Raw genomic sequence first — 25,212 nt, forward strand, 5'->3', positions numbered from 1 at the left:
TAATATATAATATTTATAATTCATATAATATATATATATACATTCGCGAATCTCTTAACAAACATGTTCGTGAGCCATTAAACGAACATGTTCGTAAACACGTTCGTGAGCCTTTAAACGAACATGTTCGTGAGCTCACGAACCAAATACTGTTAAGCTCGAGCTCGGCTCGATAATATTTTCGAGCTCGAAATCAGGCTCGAGCTCGACTCGTTAACTTAATCGAACGAACTCAAACGAACATTTTTTCGAACCGAGACTAGAATAGCTCCTGAGCAACTTGGCTCGTTTACACCCCTACACGTCGATGAGCCTTGAACCAGTGTTAGAATCATCCACGGTGTATTGACCGGAACAGTAAATTTTCAAAACTATGAGTCCCCTAGGTTCATCAATAGGTTTTGACCAAAACTCATTGATAAATATAGAGATTTTTGATCAGACTCATTATAATTCTTATAAATTTATTAGGTGAAGTTGAGTCTAAATAAATTTTCATTTACTATTTTAAAGTCCTAATAATGCTTAAAATGACTTAAAACTTTTAAAATACTGTAATACTAGTCTCCAAAAATCGTTATTGATATTTAAGTTGGGATGTTAGATTTCTAAAGACTAGCATCAAAATAATATTTTATTATATTTTTTTTATTTTTATTAATAAAATTAGTTTTATTAGTTTTTTATAATTAGATATAAAAATAAAAAAATATTTTTAATATTTTTAATTGTTTATTAAAATTTTAAAATTATAATTAAAATTAAAAATAAATAAATTGAGAGGATTATTTATGACAATTAAAGTTTAAATTAAAATTTAATTTAATTTACGTAGAAAAAAGAGAGAAATGATATTTTGTATGTAAAAGAGAGAGAAAAAAATGAAAATATTAAATATTGTATGTAAATGGAAGAAGAAATCGAAAGGAAAAATAAAATAGGAAAGAGTAAAATAAGAATTAAGTATATCTTTTGAGAAAAATAAATTTGATGTATCTTTTGCACATTTCTAAACTGAAAGGGAATTTATAAAATCATGTTAATATACATATTAACTTATTAATACGTATACTTATGATAAAATCTTAATGGTTTGTGTGATTTTATTAGCATAATTCTCAAATTAAAATAAAAATTTTACCAACAAATTAAAATCAAATTGATAATTATTTTCTTTTAATTTAAATTTTAAATTGATTTGATTGAATTTTATTATTGCCTTCGGTATCCATAGGTATTTAATTATCAGTAATTAGAGGGTGGAAAAAGAAATGAAAATCTCGGGAGGAAATACTAATTAAAGAAAATATGAGGTGTTAGAAGCGTAGTCGAACGCGGTGTGCCCGGTCTTCGTCATCTTCGTGTACTTTCTCGCTCAAAACCCAAATCTAGAAAGGAGACCTTTCTCGCCGCTTTCTTCCTTCGCGTTCTTCGTGTAGCAGTCGACAGATTGGGTTGATTCTTCGTCTTGGAGTCCACGAGTCCAATGTCATCGGAGATCGAAGTGGTGGAGGAGGGGGCAGAGGTCACGGGAGGGGCAGCGGCGCCGGGAGTGGCTGAGGAGCCCTTGAAGAACGATGTGTACACTGCGGCCGCGTACGGAGATCTGGAGAAGCTCCAGAGGCTGGTGGAGGTGGAGGGGTGCTCCGTCTCGGAGCCGGATGGGGCCGGGTATTACGCCCTCCAGTGGGCGGCCCTCAATAACCGCACCGCCGTCATCCAGTACATCATCGAGGTAATTCTATCATTCTGTTTGCGAATTAGGATCTTTACTAGGACCTCTGTTTAGATCCGCTGTTGCCGGTTGCTTCTTCTAGTAGTTCTTATTTCCGTGGTATGCCCTCTTCTTCCGCTTCTGCGACTACCATGCATTAGGGACGTTATTGGCCTTTGAATTCTAATGATTTGAGAGTCCAATTTTGTTGTTTGGGTCAGCATGGAGGAGATGTAAATGCTACTGACAACACGGGGCAAACAGCCCTCCATTGGAGTGCAGTGCGGGGGCACATCCAGGCTGCCGAGATACTGCTCAAGGAAGGTGCTCGTGTTGATGCCTCAGACTTGTACGGATATCAGGTCTGGTTTCCGTTTCCAATTATTGCCAACAAATTATCCTTTTCAAGTTCTTATGAATATGCACTTCATATTGATATGTATGAAAATGTACGTATGTTTATGGATCTATTTCTACAGCGATAGCTATCACTCTTTACTAGTGTGGCCAACAATTGAATTTCAAAATGTCTGTATGAAACTAGCCTAGATAAGAATGTGGAAGACGTTCAACTTTGCAGACATACCTCTCTATTCTGTTGTTCTTTCATGGATTTCATTTGTGGTTTGAAGTTTTGCAGTCTTCATGTATGCTTATTGATCTATTGTTATAGTGATAGCAACCACTCCGTACTAAGTGTGACCTACAATTCAATTTTGAGATCTTTGTGTCAAACTAGTCTAGGTTGTCAGGTTACAACCTAGATAAGAATGTGGAAGACATTCAGCTTTGGAAACATCAACTCTCTTCTGTTGTTCTTTTATGGATTACATCTGGGGTTTGATATTTGTACAATCTTAAACTGGTCTGCATGCACGAACTTTTGTTTAAATTGAACATCCCTTGTACATTTTTTTCTCTCTATCCTATTACTCGTACTTTAATCTTAATATATGGGATCTTAATTTATGAGATGACAATTTGCATGTATGAGCTGTAGATACCTCAATATATGGGATCTTAACCTCTTTTATAGACTCAATTTTGATACCAATTAATGCAGAAGAACCTAATCATGCCTGTAAAAAATCTCAAACTCACGACTTACAAAAAGTTAAGAAATATTATTAAGCTGAAGATACCTCAATATATGGGATCTTAACCCCTTTTATAGACTCGATGGAGTTGAGATTTTCTTTGTGGCGGAGAATGATGTAGTCTAGGTTTTTATTTTATTTCTGTTATTTTTAAATAAACATGGCTTATAATTATTTTGGTGGTGTCAGAATTTTTTAAGACAACCAAGTCATATTTTTACGGGTCTTATTTTGAATCTATAAACTGGTTTAGGATCACATGTATTGGGGAATCTTCAGTTTAATAATATTTCCCTATTTGTGAGTTGGGAGTTCGACCCCACCTAGTGGGAAGGCTTGGTTGTTGTTGTGAGTTTGGAGTTTGAGTTTTTTTGGAGGCGACATGTTTGGTTGGTGTTGCGCCATTTATACATTAGCAAACTGGTTGAGTATGAGATGTAAGATATAAAAATATGATTTTAAATTGTAAAATATTTGATGTGGTAAAATTTTATCAAGTTTTAGGCCCATGATTGGTTTTTTTCTTGTTGAAAGTTGATACAAGTAAATGTTTTTAGTTCCGTTTGAACAGAATGCTATCTTTTGAGCTGTAAAACCTGGTTTAACTGAACTTGCCAATACAAATATGGTTCTGTTTTTATATTTCCAGTATGAACTTTGGATATGATCTCTTTATCAATTTCCACTTGATTGCAGACTACTCATGTTGCAGCACAGTATGGCCAGACTGCATTTCTCTATCAAATCATCATAAAATGGAATGCTGATCCTGATATCCCTGATAATGATGGACGGAGCGCTTTACACTGGTACCTGATATATTCTCCTACTTCACTACATTTCATCTTAATTTTCTTTTCTTCATTAAGGCCTACTAGCATATTAAATTCATAGCTTGATTTCACTGTTCCAATTTTAGGTTCCCATAGCAAATTAACTAAAACCTCTCAGTCGATGTTCCATTGGATAGGAACCATTTGTGCTAACTCGGAGTTTATGTTTTTTGCACTTCATTTTAGGGCTGCTTATAAGGGATTTGCTGATTCCGTTCGCCTTCTTTTATTTCTAGATGCCTACAGGGGGCGGCAGGATAAAGAGGGTATACCCATTTTTTTGCTAATGTTTTCTCTTCCTGCATCTGTAGTATTTTTTTTTTTTTTATAAAATTGGCTAGTCTTCTGAGTTTTTCATTCTCCTAATAGATTGCACTCCCCTGCATTGGGCTGCTATCAGAGGAAATCTAGAGGCATGCACAGTTCTAGTTCAAGCAGGGAAGAAAGAGGACTTGATGATTACAGATAGGGCTGGTTTAACTCCTGCTCAACTTGCTTCAGATAAGGGACATCATCAAGTTGCTTTTTTCCTTGTAGGTAGCATGCATCTCAAATATTCTTGCTCAAGATAGTGTCAATTTGTTTGCTCACTGCATGTTATTGCTATTTGATGGTAGGAATTCCTATTACCTAGCATCTTGTTTTACTTGGTATCAGAGTGGAAAATTTTTAAGTCTAATGTTTCCAGAATAGAGCAGCTATGCAAATTTTGGACGTAATCAGTGTCTTAGCTGGTCATCATCCTCATAACATGTGTTAAGAAATTTCCTAAGTTGGCTTCCGTACAAGTATTGAGTGTGTTGAGAAGTGCATAGTTCTATCCAGTTTCCACTCTAAAATAATAGCCATTTGAGAAGTGTGTTGAGAACCCTCCATTTGTTGTTTAATATCCACTTCCATTTGATTTCTTTATTGTGCATAAACTCAAAGTCTTAATAATCATGTAGTTGTAGCTTCTTTATTTGATACTTATTATTATTGGTGTTAACATTGTTTATAAAAAAGTTCTTTTGATATATATATATATATATATATATATATATATATATATATTATATAACACTGAATATTCAAAAATTTTATTTTAAATTTTCAGAAAATTTTAATAATTATTTTATATGTACATATTTTTTATAGTTTTTAATATACTTATTATTAAATTTTGGCCTGTTCCAATTTATGATAGACATGGCCCAAGATGGCCTTGCCTAGTTCTTTTGTCCAAAGCTAGGTTGGAATGAACAGAAGACAGCCATTTGCATGCTGTGAGTGCTAATAAATTTTCGCTTCAAGTTCTGTTTTCTTTATCCAGACAAGTTGTCAGCTATATGAATGATCCAACAATTTAGTTCATCGATTGAACTCGTTCAGTTTCTCTTTGAAACTGTAAAGCATAATAGCTGAATTCGGTTGTAACTACAATTGGGCACCTTACTCTTGAACTTTATGTGTAATTATTTTCTCTCTTTTGGTTTGTGCTTTATTCTTGCTTTGTTACTGTTTTTTTTCCTGCAAGTCCATTCAGCCGTTTGCCAATACCTACTTGATACTTTGCAGGGCAATGCTAGAAGGGTGTTTGACAGGCGATGTGATGGGAATAGCAACTTCGGCAGGTTATCAAAGTTAGGACTTGCACCTGTTCTTTGGTGTGTCATAGTTACTATGCTGTTTACGTACATACACTCAGTCATTGCAGGTATATCACTGTAAATCACCAAGAACATATACATTAATTTACTAAATTCAATATATATAGCTTATTTTTAATCTTCTTTTGTTTTGTCAATGTAGGTTCTTATGTCTTGAGATTAACCATTGTCTTTGGGCTTTTTGCCTGGTTAGGAGTCTTCCTGGCAGTTACAGGATTAGTTATGTTTTATAGGTGTAGCAGGTATGCTCTAATTTATTGTTAGAGTACTTTTTCTTGGAGAACTGCAAATTTGAATAGATTATGATATGAATACCATAATTAGTTGTGTGATAGTTTGCTATTGAATGATGATTCCTGGGAATCACACCTTTGCTAGTTGTTTCATTATTATATGGAGGCTTGGAGTGGCTGTTCACTACATATATTGGGATGTCGGGCAATGTTCTTTCGACTTGCATGATGCTAAAATTAGTTAGAAAAATGGTAAATATTTTTGATGCTATATTGTGATGTCATGATCTTTCAAAGTTAGGAGATATCAGAATCCAGTTATCTCACAGTTGCTATACTATTTGCACGATTGTCTTGCCCATTCCTGTACAGCATGGCTAGGACCTGGTGCACTAAAAAAAAAGGAAAAATACCAACTTGATTATGTTCTTGTTGTGTTATCTTTGTTGACTCGATTACTTTATAAAGAGACTGGTATGATAGGATGAAACTTAATTCCAGATTAGTTTCTCCTCTGGAATCTCAGTTCTGTTATTTTGTAAGGTCCATTATTCATTAGTTGGAAGATTTATCTTTGTTTGTAAGGATGCAATTATAATTATAAATTGGAACCAATTATGCACCATCACGACTTATCTCGGGCTGTGTGCCTATGTAGTTACATGATACCTTGTTTTTCATCAGGGCACTTCTTTGCTTCACGTGAGCTAGGACTCTACATTTTTAGTAGGTATATTGTATATCTGTAAATGTATAAGATTCATTTTTATGTTTGGAACAGGAAAGATCCTGGTTTCATCAATAGGAGCACAAGGGATTTACAAAGCATCAGAGATGATGTAAGTTGTAAAATTGCCATAGCGACTAGCTACTGTATGTCTCTACCAATGTGACTTGACGAAATATTTTAACGAATACCAATAGCTATCTGTTCATTTATCTTTCCTTTATTGAATATGATAGATTATTCATCAATAACTCTAATTAGATTTGATTTGGACTTGCATGCTTACATAGTACATACTTTTGGGTGGTAACTATAAAAGGCTTTCAGTTGTCCTTTTTCTTTTATGCATTTAGGGGCCTTGAACCTCATTCTTCTATTATGTAATTTTAAAGCAGTTTTGTGCCAGTCAACACATGCAAAATTTATTATTTTGCTTGCCCATTGGCATATGAAACAAGTTGGGGACCCTTGATACTAGGCTTCAAGCAACCTCAAGGCCAAGTTTCCACAAGGATGATAGAGCTTCTGGGAGTCGGGCCACGTTCCCATGAGTGTGGGGCTAGGATTCTGCTTTTTCTTTTTGTCGTTATACAGAATTCTTAACCAGATTTTTTCGGATATGTTCTTAATTGTTTCTTAGACCAATCATTTACAAACACTAAAAATTAAACCGGTTTACCACACTCCTGAGGTTATAATGACTCATTGCGTCCCCGGGGCAATGGTGCAACGGTAGGACATCCGGGTTGTAACCTAGGAACCCGCAGTTCGATCCCCAGCTACGGTGTATTTGCAAGAATTTTCCTCCAAATGGGGAACGCAATCAAAGGATGCTGGGCATCTGGATTGACCGCCGTATGCGCTTCCCGATTTACCCTGGTGGTCGGTGGGAAACTTCCGTGGGACCGGGCCGACCACCCCCAGAGATGTGGCTACTGGGATTATCATTTTTTTTTTTATAATGACTCATCGCTAACATTTGTGTATATAGGAACCTTTGCTAAAATCAGAGTTAAATCATCCTGCACTGATGGCCGGGAATTGGTCTCAGTTGTGTGCAACATGCAAGGTAAAGTTTTCTCATCCATCAAGGGGATCAGATTGCCGTAATCATTTTTCTCTAGGAGTATTTGACATAATTTTACTGAATCGATACTTAGATTGTCAGGCCACTACGTGCAAAGCATTGCTCCACTTGTGACCGATGCGTAGAACAGTTTGATCATCACTGTCCTTGGGTATCTAACTGTATTGGCAAGGTCCTCTACCCTTGTTCCTTTTTTTTCCTTATGTCGTGAATATTTTTTCATGCACAATAATTGATTTGCTTCTTCATTAATCATTAATTCACAGAGAAATAAATGGCACTTCTTGATGTTTCTCATTCTCGAAGTCTCTGCTATGGTTGTCACTGGTTTAGTTGCCATTACAAGTATGTCTCTTGAAGTTGTCTTTCTCTTAAGCTTGTCTGAGTGTATGATTGCACCCCACATGGAGTATAAAACTACTAATCCTGCAGGAATCCTGAGAGATCCTTCTCCGCCATCTTTCGGTGGATGGTTGAGTCATAATGTTGCCGAGCATCCTGGAGTCGTTTCATTTCTAGTGATGGAATTTTTCCTCTTCTTTGGAGTTGCTGCCTTGACATTTATCCAAGCATCACAGGTATGCCATTAAATTAGAAAAATCCAATTGTCTTTGGATTCTGCTACTCTATTCTGTTCAAGTATGCAAATCGTAATAATCTATAACTTCCATCGATCATGTTATGTTTCTTTTTCACTGAACCTAATGGAGACTGACATTCTACCCCCATTTACTAAGGATTTTACTAGCTATTCCCTTGCTGATTTCAGTTCAGAATAGGTTTTAAATTCACAAATAACTTGTATAATAACCTTGTGGTGTGGTTAATTAAGTTGTTAGCACGCATGATTCTATCTATAACTTGTTTTGACTTTCCATCATGATTTGAAACGCTGGTGCGTTTCGGTCAGCACAAGTCGAACATCTCTTACATGTGGTGGGCTGGAACCAAAATGGGGACTGACACAACCGATACATTCCTCAAAGAACTCCACCACTCACTGTTGTTAATGGTCGACTCACTGCCTGCTTTGCCGCATGCCTTAGCAAATGATCATGAGGGCAAGAGGTTGACAAGATTGAGATCCTGCATAGTTATGATGATAATAATAATAATAATAATTAAAATGTATGATATGGAGATTTCTTGAAGTATTACATATATAAAGTAGCAACTTTTAAAATGTATGATAATTATGAGATGATGATAATAATAATAATAATAATTAAAAAGAAAAAGAATCTTATATAATTCAAGACATTTTCAAATGATATGATAAAAAAATATTTGCTACAAATGTAATTGTTGTCGAATGTAAATATATTCTATTCAAGGGGCATATGGGATTGAGATTTGAAGAAGAAATAGTATCAGAGATACAGGATCATTTTGACACCAGTATTGTTTCATTCTGGCGGAGATCGAAACTCCAACTCATAATCAAATTTAAGATCTTGCTTTGCATAGAATTTTTATATCGAGGTTTGTGGAGTTTGTAGACTACAATTTTGTTATGCCCTTTGATCCATTGATTTTGATAATTCAAACATAATGCAATGCCCTAAGTGTTTCTCTGTTTGCCTTTCTTATTTGCTAAACCTTCCTGTTTTGTCTTCCAGATTGCACGAAACATAACAACAAATGAAATGTCAAATGCCATGCGATACAGCTACCTCAGAGGCCCGGGCGGACGATTTCAGAACCCCTACGACCACGGTATTCGCAAGAACTGCTCGGATTTCTTGTTCAAGGGGTACAACGAGGACGTGGAACTCCTAGATCAAACACCTGCCTCTCAAGAGCTGGGGATGATTCAAATGACCCGAAGCCCAAATGCGCAGAACGGGGAGAACCATTCACAGCAAGTGAACAACGGCCATGCCTGTGCTGATATTCAGGCTAAAGATTCCAAACATGTTAATCATTCAAAATGTTGCAACAACAACAATAAGAGCAATGGTGCGCCACTCGGGCTAGGCTTAGGCTTTGGCCTTGGTCGAAGCAACCGGCACAACACAAGGATTCTTCCATTGTGATACTTCATTTTACAGGTTCTTCTTCGGCTTGTTCGCCATGTATCATAGTTATTTGTTACTGGCATCTAGATCTTGTGTTAAGTTATTGTATCTGGAAGCAGTTCTTGCCTGATGAATTATTCTACACTCATTAGTGTTGCATATTTTCTATGTTGGAAGAACATTTTCCGACAAGAATTTATATAATTGTAAGGAGGGGAAAAAACACCAATTGACTACAATTCAAAATACTAGAGTGATAATTTATGTGAATCCCAAATAGGATGAATATTTTAAAATTCGATTTTTCAGTGTGCATGAGATATTTTGAATTTATCTGATAGATAAAAAGATAATTAGGTGAAGTATGCAGAAATTATAAAGAAAAAAATTAATAATTTGTGGCTTTTATTAATCATCATAAATGTGTGGTGTTATCCATGTCAATATGAAAACACTATATAAAATAATATAAACTTTATTAATATATATATATTTTTATAGAAAAACTACATGGTTTTAGGATTAATTAACTTAGATAAATTGGTCAAATTTTTTTCTGAAAATTATCATTTTTAAGTCCATGATTGATTAGCAAATCCCATCAATGGGCCAGTTGTGTTAATGGGCCGGTCCGTCAACTGACGGGAAGTTTAAAAAGCCCATGTAAGCGATCGGCGACCTCCTCCAAATACCAAAACTCGTCGCTGCCTGCATTTTTGCTAGGGTTTGGAGTCGTCGCTGCCTGCATTGTTGCTTGACATATGAGTTGAGATGGAGGAAAGTGTTTTCTATTCGATTTAGATGAATTAAAAATTGATCCAGGATGAATTTATAAATTCATTTATTCAAGGAAAGAAAAATAATTTATTTTTTACGAAATAAATAAGAAAAAAAATTTACTATAAAAATTTTCATAAATTTTATTTTCATCCTCCTAAATAATTCTGAGCATGTAATGTCGATAAAGAGAGAATCTTAACGTGTATAAGAAGAGAAGAAGAAGAGTTCCTCGCGAAGAGAGTTGTGAGTAACTTATTGTTACCAATAATATTTTGCCACCTCATCATAAATGCTACGCGTCAGTATCCAATTGGCTGATAAACCCTAACTGACGTGGTCGAGCGTTGCCTTCTCCTCTCTGTCGCTACCGCGTTCGCAGTTGGAGGCCAAGCCCATTGCGATCGCCGGAGAGAAAGTGAGAGGGAGAGAGGTCTCCTCGTCGTCGCCCACCGCTCTGGAGAGAGGCCGCGATCGCGTCGCGGTGGCTCCGTCGGAGGCGAAGGGGCTCACCCGCCGCAGGATCCATTCCTCTTCGAAGCCCCCCTCTTCGCTCCCGCCTCCCTCTTCGCTCGACCACCAAGACCTCCCTTTCTGGCAACAGAATTGGTTTCTGTTCCTGCTCCTCGTCATGGCCTTCTCCTTCTTCGCGCTCGCCGTCTTCCTCTACTTCGGCCTCGAGCTCCCAGAAGGTTCCCCTTCACCCGCTGCCGCCGCCGTCGAAGAAGGCGTCGAGGTCGGTGGATCTAGTCCGAAACCCTAGATTGCTTCCCGGGTTCCGAGATAATTTTTAATTTTTAAATTTTAATTTGATTTTTTGATAGATAACGTACGGTAGCGTTATTAAGTTGATGCACGAGAAGACTAAGTTTCGGCTGCATTCGCATGATGTGCCGTATGGCTCCGGAAGCGGGCAGCAATCGGTCACTGGATTCGCCAACGTGGATGACTCGAATAGCTATTGGGTATGGATTAGAATTGGTGGTGATATTACTCCATTTTCATACTAGATTCTTAATAATTATGCTATTGTTGTGTGTGATCTGCATATAGTTATGATCAACTCACACATGTGGATTGTGTTTGAAGAATGAAAATCCAAAATTTTGGTTCATTGAAGTATTGAACTATAGGAGAATGACTCTCTGAGTTGATCCTGCACGTTCACCAGACATAATAGATTATTTACAGAGTAGAAAGGATTAAGTGATATTGTACTTCCTAATCCATATACAGAAAGCTTAATAACAAGAAAAATTCATGTAGGTGAACCTTGGGTCAGTAAATAGTTGAGAATCATGGCTTTTTATTGCCTCTATGCATCTGAGTTGGGTATGAAGCTTTGTTTGGAAAGAAAAAAACATATCATATCTGCCATTTATTTTTTGTTTGCTATCTCAACTTGAATAAGTATTTGGAAGCATATTGAATATCTCAACCTTTTTGTATTAGAGGATTAGTACTTAGTAGTAGTAATCCAAAACTTCCATATGGGCTTTGTCCCCATTTCTCTGTGATCTAATATACAAATAATGGTCTTGTGTTTTATATCTTTTTATGCTAGTTTGGCACTATTGGCTATTTGCCATTTTATTTCATCACCTTTGTTAAAATACATTATCATTACTTCTACAATGGTTGAGTGTCATAAAGGGTAGTCCGGTGCACGAAGCTCGTGCTAATGCGGGGCCCCGGGGAAGGGTACATTGTACACAGCCGTATCTTGCTTTGCAAGAGGCTCTTTTTGAGACTAGAGTGCCATATTAAATAAAAATTGTCAATTGCATTAACTAGAATAATAAAGACGGGTTATTTGGTTCCATGCACTAGTCAATTGTATGTTTGGTAGACATTCAAATGTGAACTAGCATTGTCCTGATTAAATATTATCTGATTGCTCATATCATTCATCTCAAAATTTCCTAGCATGATATATGGTATTATGGTTATCAATGCAGATTGTCAAGTCTCAACCTGATTCATCTGCCAAACAAGGTGATATAATACCTCATGGAACTATCATAAGATTACAGCATATGAGAACACGAAAATGGCTGCATAGTCATCTGCATGCATGCAGTATTGCACCAATAACAGGAAATTTGGAGGTCAGTATTGCTTATGATGGTCCATGTTGATTGTTAGCACAAAATTGCCATTGATTTTTCTATTATGGTCTGTGACAATAGATAAGGTTTTCAAAGAGTTTACAGTTCCTTCCAGATGAGTCAAAGATCATTTACTTGCACTATGCTGAGTCATTGTAATATGAATCCAATTAAGTTACATAGATATCTGTCAATCTGTAGTTTCTGTTGAATTGATTCTTTTTTCAGATTTTTCTGAATATGTTAAGATTGTTGTGATTAATGGGTTCTACCTTTCAAGCTAGCTCCAGATGTCGTGTGTAGGTTACACATGCCATCCAAGTGCACCCTTTCTTCTCCTGTATCTTGATCGTGCTATTAGCTCGAACAAACTTCCTTTTAGTTATATCCTAAGTTTGGGGAAGACAAATTGTCGTCTGACTGTATAAGAATTTCTCAGGGTATGATTCCCTCCAACATTGGCGAAAACAGCATCACAGACACTGATTCACCAAGTTTCTTCACTGCTTGGCTTTTGCACACAAAATAAATTGTTTTCATGGATCAGATGATTTGGTGTCGATGTTGATCTTATTTACCCAATTTTGATCATTTTCTTTTTTCTATTGAGCTACTATAGGTGAGTTGCTTTGGAGGAGACGACAGCTCTGACACCGGAGACTTTTGGCGGTTAGAATAGCTTCATATCTAATCTTTTTACACAGATCAATGCATCTTTTGGATTGCATTCCTTGCCTAAATCACCACTTTCATCTTTTAGTTTGGAGATTGAGGGAAATGGGAAGACATGGAGACAAGATCAACGGACAAGGCTGCGACATGTCGATACAGGCGGTTACTTACACAGTCATGACAAGAAATATACTCGTATAGCTGGAGGACAACAAGAGGTAATTGATTGTATCACTAAGAAAGTGACACCAACCTCATTTCAACTAAAATGTAGATGTGCTAGTGTCATTAATGATTGACTTTGTATTTTTGCCATCCCTTTAGGTTTGTGGAGTTCGCGATAAGCGACCTGATAATGTTTGGTTAGCAGCGGAGGGTGTCTTTCTTCCAGTCAACTCGAGTAAATGAAAATTTCAAATTCTCGATCGGTATGAAACATCAGTTACTCCTGTCTTGAGCTATTTATGTCGAAAAAAGGTTATGTAATTGTGAGTTCTTAGTATGCAAACCTAAACGCATCACCTGTTGTTTGTTGATACTGTTTTATCCACATCTACAGCATCATGTACTCATTAGTTGTCGAAAAAATGGAGCAAACACACCATTTGCTTTCTTTAGGATTGTCATATGAAATGCCATCTATTTATTATTCATCTCAATCTATCATGTTTTACTTGTGGTTAATGTGTTTAGAATCGTCTCCATGTTTGGTCTACCGAACTCGTTAGGGCTACCCCAAAGAGATTGTTTCTTTGCGAGAAGGCTCTTCTTCTACCATCATTTTCCCCTCAAGATATTCCTTGGGGAAGTTCACTATTAGTCTACTAGTCCTTTCATGAAAAGATTAGGATTTAGGATCATGAGTGTACTCTCATAGATACTCCTTTGTGGATAAGTTAGCACTATCAAAGTAAAAAAAATTCATTGCCTTCTACTAGTAGTGTTTTTATTTTTGAAACACTCCTATTCATTACGAAATTCAGAATCGAAGTATCTCTCATGTCGTTTGTCATATCGGTGAGTAAGACGATAGGCCTCTCAACAAAGATAAGTTAAAGATTGAAAGGCCGTGTACCATTAGAATGCTTCCTTGGGCTTGATGCAATTGTAAGGTGGTCTGTTGGAACATGTGTCGATATTGAATTTAATAGAAAAAACTTAGAGTTGGATGGTCGTGGACCGAAGTATTCATGCTTGAAAAAGCTCATGAGTTTGCCCACACAAGCGGAAGTACTGATTCTACGTTGGAATGATCTTATAACGATAGCGAAGATTGCGAGGATCGACTGCTGGAGCATTGTTGTTGCGTTTTTAGAAAAATGATAAATCTCAGTTAGTCTCATTGACTATCTTTAAAGGTGACCGGTTCGGTCCTACGGAAAATTTTCATCGGCCATCAGGGTAAATCAAAAAATGCACGCGTTGTTGCGCTTTCAGGATTTACCATTAGGGCTCCATGAGAAACATCTGTGGGTCTGGGTTGATTGTCTCTAGGATTAGGACGTAAAAACGAAAAACTTACATCTGTGGGTCTGGGTTGATCGTCTCTAGGATTGGAACGTGACAACGAGAAACTTGGGTTATCAAAAAAATAAAAAAAAAATTAAAAGGCCTCTCAATGAAACAATTGAACAATTTGGCGAGTTTTAGCTTTCTTCTATTGATTAATTTACAATTTTTAAAAAATTAATTTAGTTTGGACTATAAAGATTGTAATATGCTATTACTTAAACAGTTTTAAATGCTTTGGATTTATTATTTAAAGTAAAGGGAAATTCATAAATAATAATAATAATAATATTTCAAACCAAATATTAAAAATAACACATTTTCCAAACTATTTTACAAATAATTTACTTTTAATTTTTTTAGCACATGTCGTGGTGGCCCGTCTCTGTCCCCCCCAGGAGCAACACACGTGCCGTAACCAACCGGTCGGTCAGTTCATGATGAACGACAAACCACGTCTAAACTCACTCCTTTTTTTTCTCTTACCTTCCCCTTTTCGTTTACAATTTCTAATCTAAAATAATTTAAATAAACAATAAATTTAGAAAAAAATAAATATATTTTTATAATTATTTTATAGAATAGTCTAGGGTGCAAACGAATGGGTGTTCCTGAACTTTTTGAGTTGATTGAAAAAATATTTGATTTGTATTCGAGTTAAATTTAAACATATTTGATATTTTTTTGAATCAAATTTAAATTTATAATATATTATTTGATTATTAATGAGTCATTCATGAGTTAAATTTAAATTGAATTTTGATTATTTTTATATAAATTTAATTTAAATATGTTCAAATTAAAATTAAAATAATTTGAATCAAATTTGAATTTAAATCATTTCAAATTATAATTCAATTATGTTTGAATTAAAGTTCAAACAATTCAAATCGAGCTCGAGTCAAAATTATTTATATTTTTAAAATTTTAAATTAAATTTAAATATCATATATATATTTCAAATTTAAACTTAAATATTAATATTTTTATACTATTCGAATCAATTTGATTTGATTCTTTTGCACTCTAGAATAACCATCCTAATTCTGGTATTAAATTTTTTTTATCATACTTATTTTTTTCAATAAATTTTTGTTGTGATCTTAGTATTTTATTCATAATTATTAATTCTATTATTTCTTATGAAAAAAGAAGTTTAAAAAATTAGGATATTTTTAGAATAAAAGTTAAATTTCACAGGGAGAATTGTTTTTTTTTTAAATTTAGCATTTTCTATAAAATCAAGTTAGTTATTGCAATTAACTAACTTTCAACCAATAAACGGGTGGACACTTCAAATTAGGGTGTATGAATATCAACAGCAAAAGCAAGCTCGAGATGAAAAGCCACGTCATCCTCAAGGCAGCGCACAAGAAAGGGACGTCTCAGTCAGTTCGCTGAATCCCAGATCTCCACTTCGATTTTTCTAATCCAAGATCGTCTTTTTCCTCCTAAAAATCTCGTTTTTGGACGTAGTTTACTCGCAAAACATCATTTTCCGCTCGGTTTTCATCGATTTGCACAGCGACGAGGGGGTTAAAATAATCGGAACAGGAGAGAAAAGGCGGTAGCGATTCCTTGACGCTGCAGCAAAATCCACGCTCTGTATCCGAATCCACTCTCCCTCTGCTGCAAAGATAAGTTTTGGTCCTTTTGGATGAGTATTTCAACCTTTGCCCCATCTTCTCCGCAGTGGAAGAAAGAAAACTGGCGTGAGCTCTACCCTTTAGCCTAGGGTTTTTTTGGTCTTCCTGTTTGGTTCGGCACATTGGCGTTTCCGTTTGATTCGGCTGGATTTTAACTATGGCGCTGTTTAGGAAGCTCTTTCACCGAAAGCCACCAGATGGGCTGTTGGAGATTTCCGAGAGGGTTTACGGTATGCTTCTGATGCCATCAAACCCCTTTTCTTATATGCTGCAAAATGAAGTGGATTTCTAAATAATCTGATACAAGTTTGTGCGATTTACTGCATTTGGTGTTTCATTACTAGTGATTAAATATTTTTGCTATCTGCATTTGGTTGATTCTAGGGCTGTCAATGTATAGAATGTTCATGAACAAATTAGATATTCGATTTAATAAGAACTCGTTATGTTCACTGAGAAGCAAGTTTGGATACTAGTGAACTTGGTTTTTTAATGTCCACATACAAAGCTTGTAAATAATTGATGACAAACTTATTGTTAACTTGTATTAAACTTGATTATGATCATATTTTTTTAGTTTTATATGCTTATATATTAAAGTATAATGTCTATCTTAAATATTTTATAATTTTATATTACCTATAATCCATTAAAAATGAGAAACTAATATACTTCCTTTATTGGATCAATGAATTATAAGGACAATATTATTTGTAGTTGAGCTCAGTAAAAGCTCAAGATCGACTTAAACTCAATAAAACTTTTAATAAACAAACTTGAATAAGCTTGATACGAAAAATCAACAAGCTTGGCTCATCTTGGCTGCCTAGCTAGTTATTTCTTGTTTGATGTTTTGGTGTTGTGATGGAGCTCTCGGTCACTAACTCAATAACATGATGGATCTTGGCTGCCTAGCTAGTTATTTTTGACAAGCTTGTATGTTTGCTCCAATGCTTTAATGAAAATAACTTCAATCTGTCCATTTGCAGAAACTTGTCTAATTTCAACAAACATGGATACTATATCAAAATTCCCAAATCATTTGTTTTTCTTTTTTTTTTTTCAAATTATCTTTCACTCCAATTCTTGGACACCCCATATTTGGGGTATAACTTCAACTTCAGATGTTAGCTTCATAATCTATTCTTAGGCAAAAGTAACTTATTTGTGAATAAGAAATGCTTTTGAATGAATCTAACTTCAAATAGACTAGCTACATCTGTTCAATTTTTATGGAAGAAATTAGCTTCTGTTTAATATTTGCAGTGTTCGATTGCTGCTTCACAACCGATGTCTCCAAGGAAGATGAGTATAAGTTCTACATTGGAAGCATTGTGGCACAACTTCAGGAACATTTCCCAGACACCTCTTTCATGGTGTTTAACTTCCGGGAGGGAGATAGCCAGAGTCAGATTTCCAGTATATTATCAGAGTATGAAATGACGGTGATGGACTATCCGCGGCAATTCGAAGGATGCCCATTGCTCTCCATGGAAATGATTCACCATTTCTTGAGATCAAGTGAAAGTTGGCTCTCATTGTCTCAACATAATATCTTGTTGATGCATTGTGAGCTAGGTGGTTGGCCGGTTCTAGCATTTATGTTAGCAGCGCTTCTAGTTTATCACAAACAGTATGCAGGAGAATGGAGAACGTTAGACATGATTTACAAGAAAGCTCCTTGTGAGCTCATGCACTTGCTATCACCTTTAAATCCACTGCCCTCCCAACTGAGATACTTGCACTATATCTCAAGAAGAAATTCTGACTCAGAATGGCCTCCTCTTGATCGGGTTCTTACTTTGGACTGTGTTATTCTTAGGTTTATTCCAGATTTTTATGGAACAGGTGGACACAGGCCATTATTTCGAATATATGGGCAGGATCCCTTGCTTGCTGCCGATCGAACTCCAAAAGTGCTATTCTCAACACCCAAAAAGAGCAAGTTAGTCCACTTCTACAAACAGGTAATTTCTACAATTGAATGGACATGTGGCCTTTTTCAATCAAATGATTTAGTAGACCTGTTTCAGCATTCTGCTTATTTCTGCTCATGCAGGGAGATTGTGAACTAGTTAAAATTGATATACATTGTCATATTCAAGGAGATGTGGTGCTACAGTGCATCAGTTTGGAGGAGGATCTAGATCATGAGGAGATGATGTTTAGAGTGATGTTCAATACTGCCTTTGTTAGGTCTAACATTTTGATGCTAGATCGTGATGCATTAGATATCTTGTGGGATGTCAAAGATCGGTTTCCGAAGAATTTCAGAGTTGAGGTCTGCTTTTGATGAGTTGGTCCAAATTTATGCTTGCAATAATTTTTGTTTTTTCATTTATTTTCGTGTGAGCAGGTTCTCCTTTCAGTGATGGATACATCTACTTCACCACCATCTTTGGAAACATTTTCTGAAGTGAAGGAAACATTTAACAATTTGAATTGGCTGGAAACAAAACCAGATACTGCAGCAGAAGTTCTTCAGCAGATTGCTTCTTCAAAAGCTCTTCAAGATAAGTTGGATGCAGTTTCTCTGCCGAGATCTAGGAATGACATTATTCTAACAGAATTAGGCCCAGATGTGCTATGTGGTGAAGTCCTTTCTAGTGAAACCACAAGCAGGAGGCTATTATCCTCTTTCCCTAAGAGGTATTCTGTTCCACTCCACAAAATTTCTGATTCAAATACGAAGAACAATATTGAATTGCATGGCCTGCAGATTCCAAAGAAACTTCCTTCTCAGATTAAAATAATATCCCAAAGAATTCCAGTATCTCGGTCAACTCCTGCCTTTTCTTCTAATTCTATTCCAGGCTTTCATCCAACTGTTTCAAGGTATCATAGTGCATCATCAGATCTTGGAATTATGGCTCTGCTTGATGACCATGCATCTGATACCTCTGAAGTTGCTCACACAACAAAGTTTGCTTCAGCACTCGCAACCATTTCAGCTTCTGGATCTACCATTGCCTCTGATTCACGACAACGCCTATCATCATCATTATTAACGACTTCAGCAAGCTGTGCAAAAGAAGGTTCACTGTCACCACAACGGCTGTCATCAGCACCACTATCAACAACTTCAGCTAGCTGTTCAACAAAAGCCTCACTAGCACCTACCCATTGCCCTCCACCTCAACCACTTAGAGTAACTTCATCGGAATCTTGTCCTGTTTCTCTTCCACCTCTACCAAAAGTGGCTTCACTTGCTCATCTACCTATCCCTTCTCCTCCTCCTTCTCCTCCACCACCAACAAAAGTGACATCACATGTTCACATACCTGTCCCTTCTCCACCACCGCCACCACCACCACCACCACCACCTCTTAATATTGTGCATGCTACAAAAACTGAAGCTTGTGACGGTCACGAACCACAAGTTCCAGTGAAAACATTACCTATGGCATTTAAAAGCTCTAGCTTAGCAGTGCCACCATCACCTGCTTGGAAGATATCAACTTCAGAGTCACATGCTTCCGTTCTTACTATACCTTCTTATCAGAGAAATTCTGTTCAATCACTAACATCAATTCCCTCTCCACCTCCTCCTCCCTTGAAAGGAACATCATCATACCCTCCCTCTGCAGCCTTGAAAAAAACTGCCTCTTCATCAGTTGCACATCAGGTAGCCTCAGCGACCATAGCAAGTAAGACACCTCCCAACCCCCCTCCACCACCTTTGATTACCTCGCTGAGTCCTAATACTGACATTTTGCCACTGAGAAAAGGAATTGATACTTCTTCTGTTCCTTCTCCACCACCTCCTCCATGCCCTGCCCCAGCAGTTGCAATGTCAGCACTACCTCGACAACCTCACATATTATCAAACAATTCTGGTGGTTTTGCTGCCAAAATATCAGCTCCATCTGCACCACTTCCTCCTGCACCTCCAAATTCCTTGAAGAGCCTTACTGTTCCTAACTCTTCTGGAGCTAATGGAACTAACTCTGACACAATACCTCCCCCTCCCCATAGTGGCATCAGTGCTCCTTCATTAGCGGGGAAGGGACGGCTCCCTGCTAGAACTCCTAATTTCAGAAATTTGCAGTCTAACCAGTCTTCATCAAAAAAGTCTAACTTGAAGCCATTGCATTGGATTAAAGTAACAAGAGCAGCACAAGGAAGCCTATGGGCTGAGTCACTGAATACAGATGAATTTTCTAAGTGCGGTTGTCCTTTCTTATCTTTCGACGTCTTTACTTCTTTGAAATCTAGCTCATAGTAGTTTTTTGATTGTGCTAGGGCACCAGAGTTTGATATGTCTGAATTGGAGAGTCTTTTTTCAGCAGCACTGCCATCACCTGATGCTCGGGGTGCAAGTTCCAGGGGTGGGCGTTGCACTGGCCCAAAATCTGACAAAGTTCATCTGGTAAATGATTGCTTCTTGTAAATTCATCATGAAAATGCATAGACACTATTTATAGGCTAAACCTTCTAATACAGTTTTAACATATACATTTATTCTTCATGCTAATTTGGTACATGGGTATCGACTAGTTTCTTTCTTCAAGTGTTTCACTTATAGTTTCTTTCAAATTTGTACTTTGTGCATAAACTGTTCATAATGATGGGAAAACTCAATAATCCTGTGATCTTACTGCAAGAATTGATGTTGGATGGCTTACATACATTAATTTCTTGGGAGTTTAGTACCTTGTCTTGGTTAGCCTATGAATGGCAGCTAAAAGGTCTAAAAACGTTGAGAGACCTTTGAACCAGGCATCTCTCTAGCCTTAACTACATTTTGACTTCATATACTTTATTTTATTTTTATCGGCACTCAAGTCTAAGTGGTTTCAGGTAAAAAGCTGAGGTAATTTAGTAGTTTAGTTTCTTTCTTCATTTTCTGAACCGACCTTCCAAGTGGACACTCAATTTTTCTATTGTTCAGCTTAAACATTTTAAGAAATAACAACATTAGATACTTGGATTCACACCCTTCTAGATACTCATACCCAATTATAAGTAACATAGTATGATTAATGAGAACAGATAGAATTCTACATTGTATCTATGAAAGGTTTTCCTACCTATTTAAAATCAATGTTTTTGTTTTCCGGAAAACAAAACTGGAATTTTTTTTCTTATTGTTTCACATTATAATAGAATGTGATTCAGTTTAGAATTAGATTTAAAATTAGAAATTTTAAAATCGAAGTTTGAGATTAGGAAGTTTAGATTTTATGATTTTGAAAGTTTTAAATTTATATTTTGAAGCAGTCAAAACAAAAAGTAGAGAATTCATATTTCATTAGGATAAATTATTTTAGAGATTAGTCGTCTATGTACCAAATAATTAAGGAGTAGGTCAAATAAGTTTTTCTTTTATATTGGGGGTTTTCCAAACTCTCATATAACATTTTCTTCAATTTTAATTCTACTTGCTGAATCTGTATTGTGTTAGTACACCTCTGCACTGCAAGCAAATGCAACTTTTAATTGTTGTTAATTTTGAATAAATAATGTTTGATATATGTAATTATGAACAAGATACAAGCGATTAGAGTCATAGACAACCCATCTTTGAAACACACTTTTGCATTCTTTGATACCTATAGCATTCTCGCATAGATGAGCATGTGAAGTGCTTTGAATGTGGTAAATACTAGTTTTAATATCTTTTACACACATGCTTGCAGATTGATCTCAGACGAGCTAATAATTGTGAAATCATGCTTACCAAGGTTAAAATGCCATTAAATGATTTAATGGTAAGTAGGTGACTGATGGTTGATTTCTTCAGTGATGTTATTTCAGAACAAAATATAGCACTTTCATGTTGTCCCTTTTGTATGATGGTGTAGGTTGCCAATTTGTTTCGTTATTTTACTTTCACTAAATCATCAAGTAATTGTCTAGGTGAGAGACAAGTTGACGACTGTTGGTACATTAATATGAATGATTATGGGAACAAAACATTAGCTTGGTGTACTTTAAAATCAATTTCTGATAGATACTTTAGAATCATCCTAAGGCATGAGCTTGCTGCTGAACATTTCTTTCCATTAATTTCTGGAAGCCGTTTATTTATGATTCTACACATTGTTGTCTCTTTTACAGAGTTCAGTTCTTGCCCTTGATGATTCTGTTTTAGATGCTGATCAGGTGGATAACCTCATAAAGTTTTGCCCTACAAAGGAGGAAATGGAACTACTCAAGGTAACAATCTAAATCTGTTCACTTTTGATGGTTTTGGCTTTCGCTGGTTTCTCTGTTATTATCAGCTCTTCTACTTGACATTTTTGTTCTTCTATTGCTTCAAGTTCTTGTTACTCTTTCCTATAATTTCAGGGATACGATGGAGACAGAGAAAGTTTAGGAAAATGTGAGCAGGTTAGTGTGCTCACCTGCTGCTGTTTATCCATTTAGTTTTCGGTAGAAGATAAAATTTCCATGAAAATAGTAGTTTAAGTCAAACATGCCCTTTCTGGACATTAACTCTTTGTCATACTAATACAATCCATGAACTGTACCATACCAACACATATAATCGACCGATCACATAGTCAACCTTAAGTTTCCCTTAAATTTCTCCACAAGTACCCTTTTGACAGGAGGAAATGATGTGTGAGGTTATACATTGAGTAAAATAGTTCTTCAACAGCCGACAGAGGAGGAAATGAAATGTACAGTCATTGTTAGTTTTGCCTAATGGATCGATAGAAGCATCAGGAGATGGCTAAATTGATGTTGTATTAAGTTCTATTTTGCTTCTGTGTCGTAGATGACTAAATTGATATTGATTTTGATCAGTATTTTTTGGAGCTGATGAAAGTCCCTCGAGTGGAATCCAAGTTAAGAGTCTTCTCGTTTAAAATCCAGTTTCGCTCCCTGGTTCGTAATCATCTGCTTTGTTTATTTTGGATGAACTTTACGATGAGGCTTGGAATAAGTTTCTTTGAATTCTTCTTGTAGGTTGCTGATCTTAAAGGCAACCTGAACATTATCAATTCTGCTTCACAAGAGGTAAATCGCCTTTCATTTTTTTTTTCAGTTTGCCTATCGAGGGACTAACCTAGTTTACGATTGCTTACTTTAATCCTCAGATCAGAAGTTCTGTTAAGTTGAAAAGAATCATGCAGACAATTCTCTGTTTGGGAAATGCATTAAACCAAGGAACTGCCAGGGGTGAGTCAAACTTGCAGAACATCACTCTTTCAATTCCTCTGGATATCAATATCTTGATTCTTGATATAGTAGTTTGTTTCGCTTTGATTCTCACAAAGAACCCTCCTTGGCTAACCGAAATAACAGATAAAATAGATCAAAACACAAGTTTCCTTCCCCTGTGTCTAACCGAAAAAATTGACAATTACTGCTTCCTTGGCATTTTGTAGTAGGAAACTTGTACTCGAGCTAACTTTTCTCTAGTTACTCCTGAGTGGAGGTCTTTCGACTATGTAGAAAGATTAGTCTGAGTCCATTGGATAAGAGTTCCATAGAGAACTTATGTTCAGTTGGATTCAGGATATTTATCGAATATATACTCTTGTTTTGCAGGTTCTGCAGTTGGATTCAGGTTGGATAGCCTTCTCAAACTGACAGATACACGAGCACGTAACAACAAGATGACACTTATGCATTATCTGTGCAAGGTACCTCATAGTCGTAAACTCGTAGCTATAGATATGTACATAAGCTAATCAATACAAGAATTGGGTTGGTTATGTTTGGTGATAGAATGTCTTAGTAAATTGATGTTTTCACACAGAGTTGAAGCTTTCAAGCTTGAATTCTCGCTATTTATGATTAAGTTAAATACGAGTGTCCTCGAGACATCACATTTGGTGGAGGACCTAACTTGAAGTATTGATCAACATGGCCAATTTACAGGTTCTTGCAGAGAAGCTACCTGAACTCCTCGACTTTCCTAAAACTCTTGTTAGCTTGGAAGCTGCAGCAAGGGTATGTATGATAACTCGACTTCTGAAGTTGTTTATGATGCATTTAGAACCTAACTCAATGTATCGGTATATGTTTTGCAGATGCAGTTGAAGATTTTGGCTGAAGAAATGCAAGCAATAAACAAAGGACTCGAGAAGGTCGAACAGGAACTAACAGCTTCTGAACATGATGGTCCTGTTTCGCAAGTTTTCCGTAAGGTAATCATCCATGTTGTATAGCTACTTGTATGTATTTGCAGTGGTCGTTTTCTACTACATATTTTCTGAACTCTATTCTATTGCTCAGCGATACGAAACTCGGAAGAATATTGATTGCCTAAACTCCTTTTTGTTAGATGCTGAAGGAGTTTTTGGTTGGTGCCGAAGCAGAAGTTATAGCCTTAATTTCTCTTTATTCCAATGTGGTATGTGATGTTCTTGTTTTCGATGTTTCGCATTCTGAAAACTCATGATTTGCTTCACAAGTCTTTTTAACTCCTCAAGGGTAGGAATGCTGATGCATTAGCTCTTTACTTTGGAGAAGATCCTGCCCGGTGCCCATTCGAGCAAGGTGACTAATATCGAGTTTTAGCTAAGCAATCATCACTACTCGAGTAACTTGAGTTTTCAGATATTGATTAGCAAATGTGATTGCTGTGCAGTTGTCTCAACTCTTCTCAACTTTGTTAAAATGTTCACGCGTGCCCACGAAGAGAACCGCAAACGACTAGAGGTGGAGAAGAAAAAGGCACAAAAGGAAGTAGTCGAGAAGCCAAAGATGTCTAATTCAAAGAAAGAGCAGATAGGAAATAGTTGGTGCTTTCACCATTAGTATGATCCAAGGACAGGATTCTGATATAGAACATAACAAAGGAAACTATCTCAGTTCTACAAACTGAGTATGTAGTCTATGGAGCTATCCTCGCGGCTGAAATTGTAAGTGAGTTATCGTGTGCTAAGCTCGTTTAAATTGTGATGCACTCGACTCAGCTCTTGGTTTCCTCGTGCAGCTTCACTATCCAAAGGATGTGCAACTCAGAATGCTTTGTCGGTCACCATGTACAGATTACTAACCCAAACCTATCGCGAGTTATTGTCGCTTCAACAGGGTTTTGTTTGTCAAATATGATCGTATAAATGTTCCTTGCATCTTGTTTCACAAGTGATGATATAACAAAGAAGTTTTGCTATGTACTCTTCAAAACCTATGAAGTTTACCCTAAATTGTTGGGACTTCTAACAATGCAAGCAATGAACAC

General features: G+C 36.4%; 3 protein-coding genes across 3 annotated transcripts; all 3 read left to right on the forward strand.

Annotated features, from left to right (window-relative positions):
* Positions 1–1,449: 1,449 nt before the first annotated feature.
* Positions 1,450–9,519, forward strand: LOC141841651 (protein S-acyltransferase 24-like). The gene is made up of 13 exons (XM_074729837.1): positions 1,450–1,735; positions 1,936–2,076; positions 3,508–3,620; positions 3,831–3,910; positions 4,014–4,177; positions 5,202–5,340; positions 5,436–5,535; positions 6,308–6,365; positions 7,245–7,322; positions 7,414–7,512; positions 7,607–7,685; positions 7,773–7,918; positions 8,960–9,519. The coding sequence occupies exons 1-13, from the start codon at positions 1,487–1,489 to the stop codon at positions 9,374–9,376; spliced, it is 1,863 nt and encodes a 620-aa protein (XP_074585938.1). The 5' UTR covers positions 1,450–1,486; the 3' UTR covers positions 9,377–9,519.
* Positions 9,520–10,505: 986 nt separating this feature from the next.
* Positions 10,506–13,528, forward strand: LOC141836006 (stromal cell-derived factor 2-like protein). Its single transcript, XM_074723423.1, has 6 exons — positions 10,506–10,871; positions 10,960–11,100; positions 12,094–12,243; positions 12,863–12,912; positions 13,004–13,133; positions 13,240–13,528. The coding sequence occupies exons 1-6, from the start codon at positions 10,767–10,769 to the stop codon at positions 13,321–13,323; spliced, it is 660 nt and encodes a 219-aa protein (XP_074579524.1). The 5' UTR covers positions 10,506–10,766; the 3' UTR covers positions 13,324–13,528.
* Positions 13,529–16,227: 2,699 nt separating this feature from the next.
* LOC141829389 (formin-like protein 18) lies at positions 16,228–25,187 on the forward strand. Its single transcript, XM_074716851.1, has 19 exons — positions 16,228–16,300; positions 17,337–18,037; positions 18,130–18,351; positions 18,427–19,105; positions 19,175–20,234; positions 20,313–20,439; positions 21,710–21,781; positions 22,131–22,229; positions 22,362–22,403; positions 22,824–22,904; positions 22,986–23,036; positions 23,117–23,198; positions 23,571–23,665; positions 23,904–23,975; positions 24,056–24,172; positions 24,310–24,378; positions 24,458–24,524; positions 24,616–24,889; positions 24,964–25,187. Exons 1-18 carry the CDS (start codon positions 16,228–16,230, stop codon positions 24,783–24,785), a joined length of 3,879 nt encoding a protein of 1,292 aa, XP_074572952.1. The 3' UTR covers positions 24,786–24,889; positions 24,964–25,187.
* Positions 25,188–25,212: the final 25 nt, after the last annotated feature.

Source organism: Curcuma longa, chromosome 1 (assembly GCF_044706935.1).
Source record: "Curcuma longa cultivar G26 ecotype Majalengka, Jawa Barat chromosome 1, ITB_CL_G26_1.1, whole genome shotgun sequence".
In the NCBI taxonomy this organism is placed as follows: Eukaryota; Viridiplantae; Streptophyta; class Magnoliopsida; order Zingiberales; family Zingiberaceae; genus Curcuma; species Curcuma longa.